The 18,147-nt window shown below is 37.7% G+C and overlaps 1 protein-coding gene and 1 non-coding gene across 3 annotated transcripts; one reads left to right on the top strand and one right to left on the bottom strand.

Annotated features, from left to right (window-relative positions):
- Positions 1–86: 86 nt before the first annotated feature.
- Positions 87–17,048, bottom strand: LOC139954367 (mesoderm-specific transcript protein-like). 2 transcript variants are annotated; one of them, XM_071954131.1, is made up of 12 exons: positions 16,835–17,048; positions 15,838–16,017; positions 15,390–15,469; positions 14,034–14,111; positions 12,516–12,646; positions 11,783–11,853; positions 5,951–5,991; positions 4,914–4,981; positions 4,428–4,529; positions 3,703–3,779; positions 3,350–3,413; positions 87–2,195 (listed from the first exon to the last, which is right to left on the bottom strand). In XM_071954131.1, exons 2-12 carry the CDS (start codon positions 15,983–15,985, stop codon positions 2,072–2,074), a joined length of 984 nt encoding a protein of 327 aa, XP_071810232.1. In that variant the 5' UTR covers positions 15,986–16,017; positions 16,835–17,048; the 3' UTR covers positions 87–2,071. The 2 variants fall into 2 exon arrangements, with proteins under 2 accessions (XP_071810232.1, XP_071810231.1); XM_071954130.1 differs by lacking the exon at positions 5,951–5,991 and adding an exon at positions 5,844–5,884 and having other exon boundaries at positions 16,835–17,047.
- Trnas-aga (transfer RNA serine (anticodon AGA)) lies at positions 12,864–12,936 on the top strand. Its single transcript has one exon. It is a non-coding gene; the product is annotated as a tRNA-Ser (tRNA).
- Positions 17,049–18,147: the final 1,099 nt, after the last annotated feature.

The following is an 18,147-nucleotide window of genomic DNA, read 5'->3' as shown; positions in this document are numbered from 1 at the left end:
AGTTTTGGTTAAAACTAGAAAATCAAAAAGATGCAATAAGACAATCATATGAGGAAATGAGACCATGTTATATAGCTTTTCAGTTAGAACACTTTTTTTTTATTGCCCTGCAATTTTTACCATTTGAATGATGCAATTATTTCTCAGGTATGAATTTACAAAGTATCTTTATAACTTACGAGACAAACTTGTAAAATTATCTAAATTTTCAAGACAAAATCCTTGGAAGCTACAAGTAGATAATCGGCCTAACTGTTGTCAGTGTGATTGTTCAAAAACTGAATGATCAAAATGTAAAATTTGTAAAAAAAGATTCTTTCTTAGAGCCAAAAGGTTATACTCAATGATTATCAAAGTATAGAGGACCCCTGTAAACATACCTTGCAAAATAAAATGACATCAAATTGAAATTTAGCTTTTCAAATAGGCAAGAAATTTGTCATGACATTGGAGTTGACCTTGCAAGCCTTGCTCCTATCTCCATGCTCACATCCAAAGGTTGGGAACTGGGCAGTTCCACGGAAATGTAAACCTCACTGCAAAAATTTCAAAATGGCATTTATGTGACAAATGATACATCATTTTAAAGCTTATTATGTGAAGTTTATTAAAATCAAATTTTTAACTAAAAATATTCACCAGGTCGACTGATATTTTCGACTGAATACATACTTTAAAGTTCTGTTAAAGCCTGCAATTTTATTTCTCTACCATGTGGAAACCAAAGCTTGTACAAATTATTTGAATACAAGACTTGCACATTCTGTCAAAGACATTTTTATAACGAGTTATTTAATTTTAATTTAAAGGCAAAGCTTACCTTCTCAGGTTCAAATTTTTGGGGCATAAAAACTGATGTTTTTGTTTACATAACATTACTTCAAAGTTAAATGTTTCTCACAATGCTTATTGCTATCGAAAGCTGCTGTAGATTCCAACCAAAGGTTGTTATTGCCATTAATTTTAAAGCCATTGGACCCTTTCGGTACAGAAAAAAAAAAAAAAGTTCACAGATTTACAAATAATTTACAGGGTTTACAGAAGGTAATGGTGAAAGACTTCTCTTGAAATATTATTCCATGAAATGCTTTACTTTTTGAGAAAACAGCAAAACAATATAAATTCTCGTTAACGAGAATTACAAATTTATTTTAAACACATGTCATGACACGGCGAAATGCGCGGAAACAAGGGTGGGTTTTTCCGTTGTTTTCTCCCGACTCCGATGACCGATTGAGCCTAAATTTTCACAGGTTTGTTATTTGATATAGAAGTTGTGGTACACAAAGTGTGGGCCTTGGACAATACTGTTTACCGAAAGGGTCCAATGGCTTTAAGAGGGATAACCATAAATATGCCTTTCCTTTAAAATGTCATTAATTATTATTCAAGCGTTATATTCGGCCTTCCGAAAAATGAAGAAAAACTTTACTAAGTAACTTGGGCTGACCAATGGTGTACCAGCTTTAAATTTCAAGACTTTTTAATAACCGCTTTGCGAATTTATCTGAAGGCCCAAAATTCGGAAATCAGATTGAAGGAGGAAGGATATCATGGCTGTTATTGTAAAATTAATTATCAATACGCTCTTCAGAAATTGATAAACAAAACTCATGATAATTTATTAATGACTTCTGTGGTTCTGGAAAGATCTGGGATGTAACAAGAGTACTAGATTGTATTCTCATTATTAAAAGTTTAATATCTTGCTTAAACAAAAAAACCTCAAAAACAATTGTTAATATTGTAAAAAATATTATTCTTCAGCATAATTTGTAATTATGTAATGTTTTAACAGATTTGTACAGTTATGAGCATGCTCGGGAGAGCAGCAGTACAGAAATCTATAATTTATAATTGCAAAAAATTAAAGTTAATTGCCTGATGTTTCGACCCCGTAGCAGAGTCTTTCTCGAAGGCTAAGTTTATAATTATTGCTTCAAAATAAGTATGAAATAATCAAATATATGAAAAGTTTTCTCCAAATATCATTTAAAGAAATAAAACAACCACCTAAACCCTTTCCCATAAAAAAAGATACAAAATTGCAAAATCTGCTTTAGTTGTAATCTTAACGTTTTACAGTATCCATAAATTTAACATAGGCGTCTAAGACACTCTCAGGATCTTCAAGCTGTGGGTAATGACTGATGTGGTCAGCAAGCTGAGTCACTCCAGAATGTGGGATCAACATCCTACGCAAAGACAGGGAGAAAAGAATTTGATTGATTAATCTACAATAACAAAAACTTATTGTTTGTTAATTTTTTTATTAATTTTTACACTTGTAAGAGAAGCATGGACTTCTGCACTTCTGTCAAATGTACTTCATGGGTAGGCCGTGATTTTTTGCTCGTGTGTGTGTAATACTAGTCATTCTTCACTTACAAAGCTAGCAAAGAAATTAGCGCTTCTTGCACAGTCATTGGAGAATGGTGACTGTACGCGCAGAAGTTCGGGGGTAGGCAGAGCAAGAAGTTGGGCTCAGGTCTGTGCTCAGAAGTCCAACCTGTGTTCAGAACGGCCCTTTCATGGCAAAATAGCAAAACAATTTTCTAATGGAAGACCATTTCTGGGTAAATTGAAGGTTTTTCAAAGTTCCTAACGCATACTATGTTTGGATGTTAACATAGTATACAAATATTGACTGCTTCGAGTGCTATGGTTAAAACTACAACTCCCGAGTTGATCCCCCGAGCGTTTTATTTTCCCGAGGCGAAGTCGAGGGAAAATAGAACGCTCCGGGGATCACAAAGGGAGTCATAGTTTTGACCATTGCACGAGTAAAAGCAGTCAATATTTGTGTTATAACACCCCAAACATTTCTAAATACTACTACTAAGTTACAGACCTGAATGCTACAATCCACGGACGACGCGAATACAGATTGCGAAAACTTTTACTGTGTTGCATGTAGTGTGTCATGTAATCCCAAATGGTTACACAGACTATTAATTTATCATCCTCGTACATGCAACGGACGTCTGGGTACTGCACGCCGTGTAATAGTCTTTGGACTAGCACACGGCAAACCGAAGCACTATCACACGGCCGTCGTCTAGTAAAACTAAGACATATCATGTGACGCGCTCTAAACCAATGAAAAGGCAAAATATTGGTAAGGGGTGTTATAGCATGTCCTATTCAGCCTCTTTTCACATGGTTTTTTTTAATGGCAAAACAGCTCATCTCTGTACTTGCTTTGTTCAAAATGTAACTTTTCGAGGCTGTTTTGTAATCGAAGGGACGAGAAGCAAAATGATGCTCTAGTCAAAACATAGGGCTCTGTGGTTACAACAGATTCCTGGATTAAAAAAATCACACTTTTGAGAGAACAGGGCCGACTTACTTGTAGCGCTTCAGGAAGGTGTCTGGTGGATTGATGGGGTCTGATGGACCAAATATTAGATGCACTGAAATAAAATAAAAGCTGACATTTTAATTGGATTTAAATTCGATGGTGAACTTTTAAAGAATGGAAGGTTTTGTCATCTAGGTACTGAACTGAATCACAACTTCTTGATTTGTGCCATTCATAATCAAAGACGGTTGAGAGAGATTGGCTATTGCCAGCTTGGTGTTTATATTCCCTTGTGTGGGAGTTTGCTTAGTTCCCTTGATGACAGGAAAGTGGTCTAAACAAACAACTGACATTCTCCTGAGTAAAGAGAAAACTGATGTTGTTAGAGACATGGTACTCACAGGGTATTTTTGTTTCTTGAAGAGCTCCAACCCATTTATCCCGATTGGCAAACCGCTGGGGTAGGTACTGAATCTGTCTGTAAATTACAATAGAATAGACGTTAGTTTTGAATCAGGGCTAAAGAAAATAAATTGTTTTTACCCTTACACCTGAATGATTGCCTGTGGATTCCCCCCCCCCACCCCCAGAACTCGGGAAAAGTTAAGTTTACAGTGCTTTATACACATCGGTGTAAGGGTAAAACAAACTATACAGTAGAATGAAGAGGAAGTGGGGGTAATTTGTTTGAAATATTGAGGGGGAAAAATCCTTGGGCCATCGGATAGAAATCGAACTATAACGCCTCTGTTTTTTAAGAGCAGGCTCAATTCTATGTATGGGACTTCTGACCATAGAATTCTTTGCTCTTTTTTTTCTTCTTCTTTTTTTGCCTCTCCTTTTTATCTTTTTGGGGGAATGGGGTGGAATTTGACACTGAGGGGGAATGTCATCAAGAGAAGCCCAATTTCATAGAGATGTGTGAGATACTTCAGCAGAAAATGATGCACACACATTTTCAGCTGATCATTTTTTTGCAGAAAACAAGTCAGAAGTAGATAAGTATGGCTCTGTTTCTTGGCAGTGCGCATGTTTTGTGCATAGCCTAATTCTGTGCTGAAAACAGCTCTATGAAATTGAGCAAAGACCTGAATGCAGATGAATGTTAATTTGTTTTTAAACTTACTCGTCTATTATTAAGTCGCCATCATTCCATCGAATTAAAGCCCAATGATCTTGAAACTCATCATCTGTTGGTTGAGTACGTTCACCAAATACTTTTCCAAACCTGCACATCAAGAATAAAAAGAGATTTTAAAATCAACCATTTACATAAAATGGAAAGGTAGGCAGTTTGACACTCAGAAAAAAATGGTTAGGATTTTGATTAGCTTACTAAAATCATCATCTAAAAAATATCTTATTAAAAATAAACACAAAATAGTTAATGGTCTGAAGTTTCGACCCTAGCAGAGTCCCTGGACAACTTCTGAACAGGTAACATAAGTAGTAAAGTGAAAATACATGAATGGAACTAGATAGGTGGGAAGAGAGGAGAATAGGTAATGAGCACCAAAAATAGTTTGAACAATTTCTTGATGGCAAGAGAAATGATAATGATCAGATTAAAGAGTTCTACTCTTCCATAGAAATGTTGTGAAAAGTGACTTACGATTTTTTAAAAATGAAATGATTGGAGAGGCGCTTTACCACAGGAGCAATCCATGGTTTCAACAAGAGCTGGAAAAAGAGAATAGCATTAACTTAAAGATGTTTAAAAAATCTCTACTCCGAGGTCTTTCAATTGCATATATTCTTGAAATGTGGTTTGACGTCGTCATCTAAATTTAGTTAAAGCAGGACTTATACATGTTATATGGGCCCAGTTTCATAAAGTTGATTATACATGTATCTACTCTGAGGGTCTTTCAATTGCATATTCTTGAAATTATTTTTGACGTCGTCATCTGAGTTTTGTTAAAGCAGAACTGATATTGGCCCAGATTCATAAAGTTGATTAGCGGAAACAGTTGCATTGAAACTTTGTTTTCTCAGGTAAAAATTAGTAAGGAACTTGGTCTGAGAAGTTGTTCCACACACTATGTACTCACGAACCATGGAACAATAGTGGAAGATGTAACAATAACCCCATCATCCACTCGTAAAACTGACTGGTTTGTGGCTTCTAGTGAATGCCTTTATTGTGTGAGTGCATGGTTTCACTACAATACCGTACGAACATCTTGTATCAAGAATAGCAGCATTTGTCAAATGGTTTTATGGCCAACAACTTATTACTGCTCAGTTAGACTCTTTTAGTTCTTAGAATTTGTTGTGCTTATAACAACTTTGTGAACTTGGGACAAGATATTGTAGCGTTAAGTTGTTTTATGGCACTAACAAAAAGACAAATGTTTGTTTCACTTTTGATAGTTTTTAATGCACACTTGATTCTGGAAAAATTGTAATAATTTCTTAATAAAAATATTTTTTCAAACGTGTTTCAAAAACAACATTGTTGGTGTCTCCCCACAACCCCCTAAAAAAAGATGTAAAAATAAATAACTAATAATTTTTCTTAGTCAATCTACTTTCTACAAACCTTTTGCATAAATCTTAATTCCAAAGTCTCTGGCAGAATGCCTGGAAGACAAAGACAAAATAATGGAAAACAGTTCATTTTAAGATATTACATCACATCACACCAACCTTTTGCATAAACCTTGGCTCATGGGTTTCGGGCAAGATTCCTGTTGATATTAAAAAATATGAGGAAGGGATGACAGAAAATGAATCTGTAAGAATACAATAATTTGGAAAATAAACAAAAAGAAATGTTTTTTTATTTGCTGATGGTGGATTTGTTTTTTGGTATTCTTTGAGTTAAACCTTAGACAGACCTTTGAACAATCATCAAGCAAAAGGTTTCTTTTCAACATTTGCTGATCTGAATCTAAACTATAAAAACGGCAAAGCATCTTAATGGAAACATTGCACTAAATTTCTCGTAGAGATGACAATGAAGAAATTTCAGTTTTAGTCGAGGATCGAACCAGGTTCCACATTTGTGAAATGCATGGAAAGAAACAACTGAGCTAATGTTGGCATAAATAGTGAATTCTTAATCTTCAGTGCACATTTCTTCAATACAGTTTTGGAGAAAAACAATAACGATATAGGATTTTGTTATGAACATGCCAACAGAGTGTTTCTTTTGTCAGGTATAATATATGGTCTTCGGAAAAAAATAGGACAATTTTCTCTAGTAGTAAGTCGAATAATTTTCTGTAGTACAAGGGATAGACTCTCCAGGTCATATTGAAAAGAACAATATATGATTTTTCTAAGGCCAAACAAATCGGAAAATAGACTAAAGTGGGAAGAATACCATGCCTGAAAAAACTTTAGATGTTAATATGATGCGATAACGTGTGGACGCACTTACATTGAGCTCTCAGAAATTTCATGTTTTAAGCTCAAAATCCTACCTTCCGACCTGCTGAACCCATCCAATCTTGTTAAATATCATCATCAAACAGCCTGAGCCTACATCCAGAACCAATAATGCCTGGTGGACGAAGAAAATCGCCAAAGTCTACATCACCGGATCGGGAGACACCCATTTTGTCACCCCAGTCGGGCCCCTCCACTGAGCCCCTGGAACCCCATGGGGACTTCCAGCAGTTTGTCCGGGGTGCCCTGCAAGAGATCCGTCGGGGACAAGTCGACCTTAATAGGCGCATCGACACCATTGAGGCAAGCTTCAATACAGCCATTGAGTACCAAACTAAACGCGTGGATGAACTTGAAGTAAAGATCAACGAGCTTGAGAAAATGGCTACCAAGTGGGCTCAAGCTGAAACACAGTTAGCTGAACATGCTGAAAAACTTAACAAGTTGGAGCGGTTTAGCCGTCGGAGCAACATCCGAGTGATTGGTTTCCCTCAAAACAAGGATGAAGACTGCCTGGACATCTGCAAGCAGATGCTCAAGGACAAGTTTGGCCTCCATGACGTCAAGCTTGAAAGAGCCCATCGGGATGGCCCCAAAACACCGGGTCGTCCACAACATCTCTTGTTTAAACTTAACTGTTACCAGGACAAAGTTACCATTCTTCGTCAACAGCGACAGGTCTTGGCCGACACCCCCTACTTTTGCACCGAGGATCTGACCCGGCAAGATCTGCAAGAGAAACGCCGTTGGAGTTTGGAGGTGTCCAAGGCCTACAAGGAAGGACACAAGTACAGGTTTGTTGCTGGCAAGTGGCGGAACAACACAGGGGGTCTCGCTGCATTCTACCGAGTTTGATACTCCCCCTGCCCGCACCAGTAGCAACGCCAGACTCTTTTCATCACGCTTCCATCTCATTACACCTTCATCAACATTCCATTTCTTTGCTGTCTTCACCTACCGGATAACACTGTGCTTGCTACCTCCATGTTGCTAGTAATTATCACCTTCATTTGGTTTCTCCAATGGACAGTTTTGCTTAAACTCAGTTGTTTGTTTGAGGTTCCATTGCCAGAATTGTACTCATTTATTTGAGTGTGATTTAATATGTATATGTTTTGCTTTTCTTGCTTGCATTTGCTCGATTTCATTTCTGCTTTTTATTTTTTTTTTATTTTGAGCTTTATAATTATAGTTATTTATTTAGTTAATTGTCTTCATTTCTTATATATTCTATTTTTTTTATATGGGTTCTTATGGTTGGAGGGAGACATATGTGTGGATTCATGAAATAATGTCTTATTGAATGAATTTACTTGTGTGTTTCCCTGTAATTATGAGAATTTATATTTGTTCATTTTTTTCTTTCTTTCTTTCTGTGCTCCATGTAATTTGATGTACGTTCATTGATACTCCATCTCCTTTGATCGTACTTCATTTGTGACTAAGTTTTCTGTTGTTTCTGTTTATATTTGTTTGCATTTATGTTTGCTAATTTAACCACTGATAACTCATTTGTTGCTGATGATGCTAGCTACAATACCTGTTCTTACTTTGATCGCAATGATTTTTGTAATCTAAATGTTTCTACCCCTGATAATTTCTCAATTTTTTATATGAACTCCAGGAGCCTCTGTAGACATTTTTACGATATTCATGACTTCGTGGTCTCACTCAATCATTCTTTTTCTATCTACGGCTTTTCAGAAACATGGTTTAAAGAAGCTCCTCCTCAATATGTCCACATGAAAAATTACCAACTCATTCATTCCTCTCGTTCCGATAAAACAGGGGGAGGAGCTGCCATGTTTGTGAAAAACTCGCTCAATTTCCACGTTCGTGAGGACCTCATGTCATCTTGTGAAGATTTTGAATGTGTCTTCATAGAAATTGAACGAGTCCACGCTGTTAATTTGATTGTCGGTAATGTCTACAGGGCTCCTGGGGCTTCCCCGGATAACTTTATCAGGTCGTTTGATTCTTGTCTCAATACTGTCACCAACGAAAACAAGCTTTGTTACATAATGGGAGACTTCAATCTAAATTTGCTTAATTGCTCTAACCATCGACCTACAGATGATTTTGTGAATACCTTTTACGCTTATGGCTTCCGCCCTTTGTTTGACAAACCGACCCGTATCACCCCTCACAGTGCCACTCTAATAGACAACATCCTTACTAACAATGATCAAGATATGTCTGCAGGGATCCTTTATTCGGATATCACCGATCACCTACCACTTTTTCAGGTGACTCCCTTTTGTCTTGACAACTCGGCCTCTGCTCGAAATACCTATGTCACAAGGGACATTAATGCAACTACAATCCGTTCTTTCACTGCAGACATTGTCAATCTGAACTGGGGCGAAGTCTATGCGGCGGACCAAGCCGATTCTGCCTACAATGCTTTTCTTTCTACCTTTAACTCTCTTTACAATCTTCATTTCCCCTTTTCAGTAAAATCTAGGGGTCGTTCTGTGAGAAATCAGCCTTGGATTAATCACTCTATTGCCAACTCTGCTGATCACAAAAACAGGTTGTACCGGCGTTTCTTACGTAATCCAAGTGCTGCTAACGAGCGTCTGTATAAGGATTACCGTAATCGTCTCACCTCAGTCATTCGTGCTGCTAAAAAGAATTACTTTGCCCAGAAGCTGGATCACAACAAAACAAGCTTAAAAAATATCTGGCGTGAAATTAACAGCATTCTGGGCAAAAATAAAAGGGCTGACCTCCCTTGTGAATTCACCAACAGCGAAGAAACTCTTCGAGACCCTCCTGAAATCGCTAACTCGTTTAACACACATTTCTCTAACATTGGTGCTTCATTGGCTAATAACATCCCCAGTACTAATTCACACTATACAGACTTTCTTCATAACCCGAACAGCTTTTCTTTTTTTCTGACTCCTACTAACTTTCTTGAAGTCATTAAAATAAGCAATGATTTAAAAGGCAGCTCCAGCTGCGGATTCGATGGCATAAATTCTTCTGTGATTAAATCTGTCATTTCCTTTATATCTCGCCCTCTTGCTTACATATTCAACCTTACTTTTACTACTGGTTCCTTTCCTTCTAATCTAAAGGTTGCTAAAGTCATTCCCGTCTTTAAAAACGGTGATAAACATAACATCAGCAATTACAGACCTATCTCCATTCTTCCTTGCTTTTCTAAAATTCTTGAGAGACTTTTCTACAACAGACTCAATACTTTTTTTTCTCGCTTCCATCTTCTTTCTGACTCTCAGTACGGGTTTCGAGCTAAACACTCTACAGACATGGCGCTTATTCAATTTGTTGATAAAGTGTCCACTGCTCTAAATAATAAATTGAGCACTGTCGGTGTCTTTGTTGATCTTTCGAAAGCATTTGACACCATTGATCACTCCATTCTCCTTGACAAACTTAATTTCTACGGCATAAGAGGTGTTGCTCTCAAATGGCTTTCTTCGTATCTTGACAATAGACAGCAGTTCACTTCTTTTAAAAATCACAACTCTCCTTGGCAAGAAATTCATCATGGCGTTCCACAGGGTTCTATTCTTGGCCCACTCCTCTTTCTGCTCTATATTAATGATCTGCATTCTTCTTCTTCCCTTCTGTCTTTTACGCTCTTTGCAGATGACACAACTATTGCTTTCTCTGACTCCAATCCGGCTAAATCCTTAAATATTATGAATGCCGAACTTCTTAAAGTATCTTCCTGGTTTAAAGCCAACAAACTTTCCCTCAATGAACACAAAACTAAGTTCATGCTCTTCAGTAAATCCTCTCATCTCTCAGAAGATATTCCTATTCTTCGTATCGACAATAATCCTATCCTTCAAGTTCACTCCACTAATTTTCTAGGTGTCATTATTGATGATCAACTCTCCTGGTCTGAACACATCTCTTCCATTACTAAAACCATTTCCCGCAACACTGGTGTTATGTCTAGACTTCGTGCTTTTCTTCCTCCCAAATCTTTGGTATTACTTTATAATACCCTCATTCTTCCATATCTTAACTATTGTAATATCATCTGGGCACAAGTTTCTAAAAACAAACTCCATTCATTATTAACCACTCAAAAAAGGGCCATCAGGATATGCACCTTATCGCATCCCCGAGAGCACACCGCACCTCTTTTCGCACAGTTACACTCACTAGCACTTGCAGACATTAATAAACTTCATACGGGTATCTTCATGTACAAATTCACCCACAACCTTTTACCCACCTCCTTTCGTTCATTCTTTACCTTTGTCCGTGACACTCATGGGTACTCTACCAGAACACATAACAAATCACACCTTTATGTGCCATTCACCCGCTCATCATTCCACTTAAAAACACTTCGTTTCTTTGGGCCGCGTCTTTGGAATGGTTTAAGCCAGTCGATTAGATCACAATCATCTGTGGGTCGATTTAAACGCGCCTATAAAAGAGCTCTCCTCTCCCAGTATTTGACATAGTTTGCCTTCTCGCTCTCATTTTACTTTTGCCTAAGTCGTCAGCAAACGCTTTTTTATTATTTCTCGATTTCTTATTCTTATTGTTATTATTGGTAGTATTATTATTATTATTATCATTGTTATTATTATTGTGCAATTAGTGTTCTCATCATTGTTGTCTTCATCATGTCTGTCTTTGTTCGTTTTGTCAGTCCGTTCGTTCTTGTCCCCGTTTATTGTCTGTCCCCAGGCATCCCTACATAAGCCTCGGCTTCCAGATGATGCCCCCATACTCTATGTATTTATTTTTTCTCACCCTCATTAAATAGCTTTGTTTATTGGTTATTCCTTAAAAACATTGTTTGTACTCTGTTTTCATGAAGTATGGAAATAAATATCAGTTTGAATTTGAATTTGAATGTTTTCACCTCTGGTTCTGAGATTTTGTTTTTACTAACACCAAGCACAGTATGCTAAAGGATAAAAGCGGGTTTACACAGAATCTAGAGTACAAGTTAACAAAAGTTAACATTGAGAATTGAAAACTGAAACCTTTATCTTAATAAATGCACAATGTGTGAATTTGCAGTGGGGATAAAGAATATTAACTTTGTTTTTTTACGTACACCGTTGTGTGTGTGAATTATGCTTTACTCACCTCCATTGGTCAGACACACACTGAGGATTTCCAGATCAAGTTTACTGTTTGATTTTTCTGCGGCATTTTGTCTGTAAGTTTAAAACATAGTAACATTTCTCAATTAGGTGAGGTTTGTGGTAGCACCATGTGTAAATTATCTCTTTAGATCAGTGTTGGTACAGAAGTAGCGTTTCTCCTTTGTAAAGTGTGTGTTGTGGTCAAGTGGTCACCCAAGATCTGGTGTTGTCAGCAGCAGAGTGTGGGTTTAATGACACTTGTTCCCTTGAACAAGGCACTTAACCATAAATGCTTTGTAAACATTGTGGAAGGTAGTGCATTCTGGTAGTGCATCATGGATGATACCCATGCCTACATCCTTATGGACTATAAAAGGGGGTGGGTAGCCATATTTCAGCCCCAGGAGACAGGTGGCAATGTGCCCCTAGCTGGAGACATTTGGTTTGGGGCAACAGCCAAAATCAGTTAAGTGTAGCCCTCACCTTGCAGTGGCTGCAAGCCTTGCGATGTCAGGTGATTTTCCATTAAAAAAACATCGAACAAAATCTTTATTGGGAAATTTCAAAATTGTATTGGAATGTTTTAGGCCAGAGTGAAGAAAACAGAGTTCGATGAATACAACAATTGAAAAACAGCTTTTACCGCATGGAGCATAGTTTGGTACAAGTTTTAGATTCCAAACAAAACCAAATCAATCTTTACAAACCAAAGATAAGCAAACACTCTTCCATACCTTGCTATAAGTTCCTGTGCTACTGTATCCCCCATGTCATGTGCCAGGATGTGAACCTGCTCCACACCCAATTTGGCCATTAGAGACTCCATAATATCAGCTTGCTCGAACATAGTGTAAGAGTGGCCCGTCTGAAAGGTGAAAGGTACAAAAAAAAATCACAGTTTGTGATTTTTTTTCACAGGACTCGGGAAAGTACTGAGTATACAGTGCTACACACATCGGTGTATATGGGTAAAAACCAAAAATTAATATTCTTTATCCCCGATGCAAATTTAACATCTATTAAATCGTTTGCAGTACCCGCTGCTACAACATAGGATTCGAACTGCCTCTAGCTACCGGGCAATCTCGGTGGTCTAGTTGGTATGACACTGCTCTAGAATTGCAAAGGTCGTGGGTTCGAATCCCACCCGAGGAAAATGCCTGTGATTTTTTTTTTTTTTTTTCACAGGACTCGGGGAAAGTACTGAGTATACAGTGCTACACACATGGGTGTATATGGGTAAAAACCAAAAATTATTATTCTTTATCCCCAAAGCAAATTTAACATCTATTATATCACAGACTTACTAGCATCACAAAAAATGTAAAACAATGAGATATTTAGTACGTTTGAGTAGGTGTACACATTCAAACCAGGGACCTTTAACAAGAGGACAAGACGGTCCACTGTTCGGGAAAGGTCCACAGTTGGAAAACTCACACAAAACCAATGGGAGCTGTTGCGAAAAAGTTAGGAGTATAAACAAAAGTGGGACGATAGGGGGTCCAGGGTTGCAGCCGTCAATTTCACAAAACTCTTCCTAACTTAAGACTAATCTTATGACTTAGGACGAGTCCCAACCCTGCACTGTAGCATGCAGACCTTAAGATTAATCCTAAGTTAAGACGAGTTACTCGTCCTAACTCAAGATAAGACGAGTCCTAACTCTTTGTGAAATCGACCGCAGGCGTATACACACTAGCAAACTTGATAACCACTTCATTTGATGATGACAGTTTCAAAGGTTGATTTGACACTTGACTACAAAATGGTGATGAACTTGATTGGAACCAATTAATGTAGTAAACTTTTAATAAGTAATCTGTGAAGAAATATCACAAATCGCCTGATATTAGATGTGTACCTCTTCTCATCCTGGCCAAACTCTTAACTCAAATAAACAATGAACGAGAAATGTCTGTCTTTACTGCTCCTGAAGAACTTTTTCAAAAAATACTTCATTGCGAAGAAACTTATGTTTGCCTCAAACGATAACACCACAAAATTCTTTAGTAAATGGAGCGCTCTATCTGCATTGTGCCAAGACTTATATCTAACATTTTAACATAGTTGTTGTTATTAACTTGATATTTTATAATTATTACTGACAGTTATTTTCTTCTTTCTGGTGTAAATCATGAGATCATTAAACAAGAATCAAAGAAAAAACTAAACCTCATACTTTCTAAAAATCTTGCCACACTGTACAGCAGAGTGATTAAATAATCTTTGACATCAAAAAATGTACTCACCGGTTTATCACTCAAACCAAATCCCAAGAAATCCGCAGCGATGACTCGACCAAAGTTCTCGTTTAACCCGTGCCACATCTAATAATACCAGGATATCAAGATCATAATAAAAATACAATCAGTAATAAATTTGCATTTTTTATAGCACTTTATCACACCCAAAAGGCTTTCAGTTTTTCTCTCGTTTTCGACTTGTTTGTTTTCTTCCATTGTTATATCCTGTTATTGTGTATATATTTGCCATGTTCTTGCTTTGTTTTATTTTATAAATAAGAAAGGACAAACCCAAAATGGTTAGGCTAAGCGTTTTGCTAAAGGGTACAACAAGTCCTAGGCCCAATTTTCATAGAGCTGCTAAGCACAACAATTTCCTTAGCATGAAACTTCTGCCTTGATAAAATCAGGATTACCAACAAAATGTCATTTGTTGCATATTGCTTGTTAGTGGTATTTATCTGTTCTTTGCTTGTCCCGATAATCATGTGGAAATTTGGTTGGTAATTATGTTTTTATCAAGGAAGAAATTTCACGCTTGGCAAATTTTTGTGGTTAGCATGTCTTTGAAATTGGGTTCAGACCGGAGCTCAAACCCACACTCTGCTGATCAGTAAAACAACAGAGCTTGTGTTGTTTAAAAGATCTTCTTGTCAAGGGAAACTCCCACAAGGGGATATAAACACCAAGTTAGCAACAACCAATCTCCCCAGTACAAACATTGATTTAATTTCTATGATTATAAATTACACAAATTAAGAAGTTTGGTTTCAGTTACTAGCAACCCTTATTCTAGTCATTGCGAAATCAGTCTAACCACTGAACCACATTGCAGGCCTGATACTTAAAGGAACAAGTTGCCTTGGATCGGTCGAGCTGGTCTTTGAAAAGCCGTTTGTAATCCGTTTGTTATAAAATGCATACGATTGGAAAGATGTTTTTATAAGTAGAATACAATGATCCACCCAAACATGCCTCGAAATTGCACGGTTTTCCTGTTACTGTGTCGACTAACACGGACGGCCATTTATGGGAGTCAAATTATTTACCACGCAATTTTGAGGCAAATTTGTGTGGATTATTGCATCCTACTTTTAAAACATCTTTCCAATAATATGCATTTTATAACAAACGGTTACAAACCCTTTTTATAGACCAACTCGTCCGATCCAAGGCAATGTGTTCCTTTAATGGTGGCAACAAAGCCACGAGAGCGATTGCCTCCATAGGGTGCCCTTTACAAGGAGAAAATGCCCTGGTGCCCTTGCCCTTTCAGAAACGAAGCATGCAAGCCTGACAGTGACCACTTGACCACTTGACCACTCTGCCCTGCCACGCCACTCAAATACAGATCAGTCATACCTTGTACCAATCAAACGTTGAAGAAGGGAAACCATGTAGAATTAGAACCACTTTTTCAGGGTCGCCAGAACCGAGGGAATCTAGAGAAAAAGCAACATCCAGTTTTTTAAAAAGTTGACCAATGATAAAAAGTAATTCTGTTTTATAACATCTTAAATTGCATAATGGTTTTGTAACATTGAACATTACCTGCCTCAAGCTACCGACAATCTCATTGGTGTAGTTGGTATTGACTTGGTATGACACTGCCCTAGAATTGCAAAGGTCGGAGCTCGAATCCTACCCGAGTAAAATGCCCATGTACAGGTGACTTTTTTTCACAGAACTCTGGAAAGTACCAAGTATACAGTGTTAACACACCCCAGCGTGTATGAATAAAATTAATACAAATTAGTACATCAAAGAAAAATTTCTTCTAAATAAGACACTGCTCTAAAAAAATACTAACCTTTGTAGAAGACGTTAAACTCCTTGAACTTGAAGTATTTGCCAGAGTTTTCCCACTCCTGAAGTCTCTGAGAGAGATGTGGTTTAGGCCAATGTAGATAAACAGCAATAAGGGCTACCAGCCAGGCTACAGTTCTAAAACTCGGCATACTCAAAAGGTTCTGTACAACGGTGCTGTGTCCTGCGTAATAAAAAGAGGTACAAAATGTACTTTATTATTGATTTAAGTTGTAATGTTGTAAATAAAGTTGTAATGTAATGTGGTGCAAGTTGTCTGTATCTGTCGAGTACTGCAACAAACTCCTCAAACAGTATTTAAGTTGCGATTGCTATTCTTCTTTATGGAACTGTTCCGTAACCCTGGTCCTGGGAAAGTGAGTTTTGATTATTGTTATTGCAACTTCTGGAGTAGGAATACCAACGGCAACGCCCCCCCCCCCTCGGTCACACCCCACTCCATTTTCATTTGTCTTGAAACTGGCTATGCAAGAATCATTAGCAGGAAGAGAAAGTATGAACCAGGCTTACATGTTTTACGGCCTGTCCTGCCAAAGTAGTAGTTAGTTTAGGTAGGAGTAGAAATTCTACTAGAATTAATTTGTAGGACTAATCAAGAAGATATTCTTGCTTGTCGGCTTGTGTTTTAAATAAAGAAATAGATAAATCATACAGCAGAGACAGCAGAGGCAGAGAAAGTCACTCCCCCCGGCCGTCCCACCTCCATCCCTCATCCCAGCCCCCCTCCTCCTACTGTACTAACTCCTCTCTCTAGTCTCTCTCAAGTTTTTACTTTTAGTAATCAACTCAAAGTGCATACACACAAACATCGGCATCATCTGTTCTTTTCTTAATTAAACCATGGAGGTAGACTAATTCCACCTCCATTGATTGAATGAGTTTTGAATGAAGACGAGTTGAGTTTGATCACCTGATCCGAAATTAATAGTAGATAGAATGACTTTTTTTTCTAAAAAAAAAAGTATCTATTTTTTACTTACCAGAGTTAAACTTGGTCACACAATAGCTTCACAACCATAAGAGGAGCTGAAATTTGACTCTCACCACACTGATCATGACAGCAGTATTGTAAATGTAAACAGTAAACAGGTAGGGAGAAGAGCAGCCAGCCTTAGCTGTCAATCAATCAATCAACCAAGCCACAACAACGAACACGCACAACTGAGCCAACTATTAAACTAGCCCCGTAATCAGAAGTTAGAACCCATGCAGTACAAGAACGGTGTGAAGTTCGTTCTCGTTTGACGTTCGATATTCGACATTGATTATCAAACAAGAACCGGTTACTCGTTTGACATTCAGTATGCATTTGTGCACAAATCTGAGTGGGCTGTATGAAAGGCCTATTTATTTTATCATTTTTCTCTATACGTCAGAATAAAAGTTGGAACCCATGGTCATTGCATGTTTTTTTTTTATGTACGTTCAGAACTGCCGTCATGAAACAATTCCTGAGTTTTTTTTTAAGGATTTCATTTTTTTCAATCGATTTAGAAGAAGAAAAAAAAAATCACCTAGAATCACTACGTCACGGTTTAGTACGAGATAAGAGTGCAATTGCTGTTCAGAAAAATTGCCCGAATATTATGCGGGCCACTTTTCCGCCGCAGTTATTATGGGTGCGTTCGTTTAGCTTCCCTGGGTCATCCCCGGTCGCGTATTTTTTTTTCCTAGGACGAACGTGGGCAATTAACATAAAATGGGCGTGTTTTTGCCAGAAAAACACTCTCGCGCATGCACGAACTTTAGTGATGACCGCAAGGAACCTTGGGCCGCTGGTGGTGGTATGTGGAATGAAATAGTTGTGGTAAATTAATGAGGACCACACAACCTGCTTCACACAATGGTGTACAGGTTGTGATGAACCAGTATACCTCCTATTTCTTCCTCCATGGTCTAACTCTAACCATGGAGATCATGGTTTATTTTTAAACTGGGCACATTTGGTAAGTATTGTCGAAGACCAGTATTTCCAATTGATTTGGTAATTATTGTCGAAGACCAGTATTTTCACTTGATGTGTCCCGACATGCAGAAGATCACAAACCTGTGGAAAAAAAACACATGCTCCAGATGCATAAGTGCTGTTTGTAATGCAGTGTACTATATTTCATCAAAAAACATTAGTACATAAGTCAATGGACACTTCACAACCATACACAAGTCAATGGGACACTTCACAACCATACACAAGTCAATGGGAAACTACACAACCATACACAAGTCAATGGGAAACTACACAACCATACACATGTCAATGGGAAACTACACAACCATACACAAGTCATCGGGA

The sequence above is a fragment of the Asterias amurensis genome, chromosome 2 (genome assembly GCF_032118995.1).
Source record: "Asterias amurensis chromosome 2, ASM3211899v1".
Taxonomy (NCBI): Eukaryota; Metazoa; Echinodermata; class Asteroidea; order Forcipulatida; family Asteriidae; genus Asterias; species Asterias amurensis.
This window is presented reverse-complemented; position numbering and strand designations above follow the sequence as displayed.

What these genes read in the sequence shown, in the direction of transcription:
- LOC139954367 (XM_071954131.1), bottom strand. Translation starts at nt 15,985, where the DNA reads ATGCCGAGTTTTAGAACTGTAGCCTGGCTGGTAGCCCTTATTGCTGTT. An exon ending in TGTGTGTCTGACCAATGGAG is followed by an intron (nt 5,992 to 11,782) that starts GTGAGTAAAGCA and finishes TAATATCAACAG; the next exon opens with GAATCTTGCCCGAAACCCAT. An exon ending in ACCTTCCTGAAGCGCTACAA is followed by an intron (nt 2,196 to 3,349) that starts GTAAGTCGGCCC and finishes GTCTTTGCGTAG; the next exon opens with GATGTTGATCCCACATTCTG.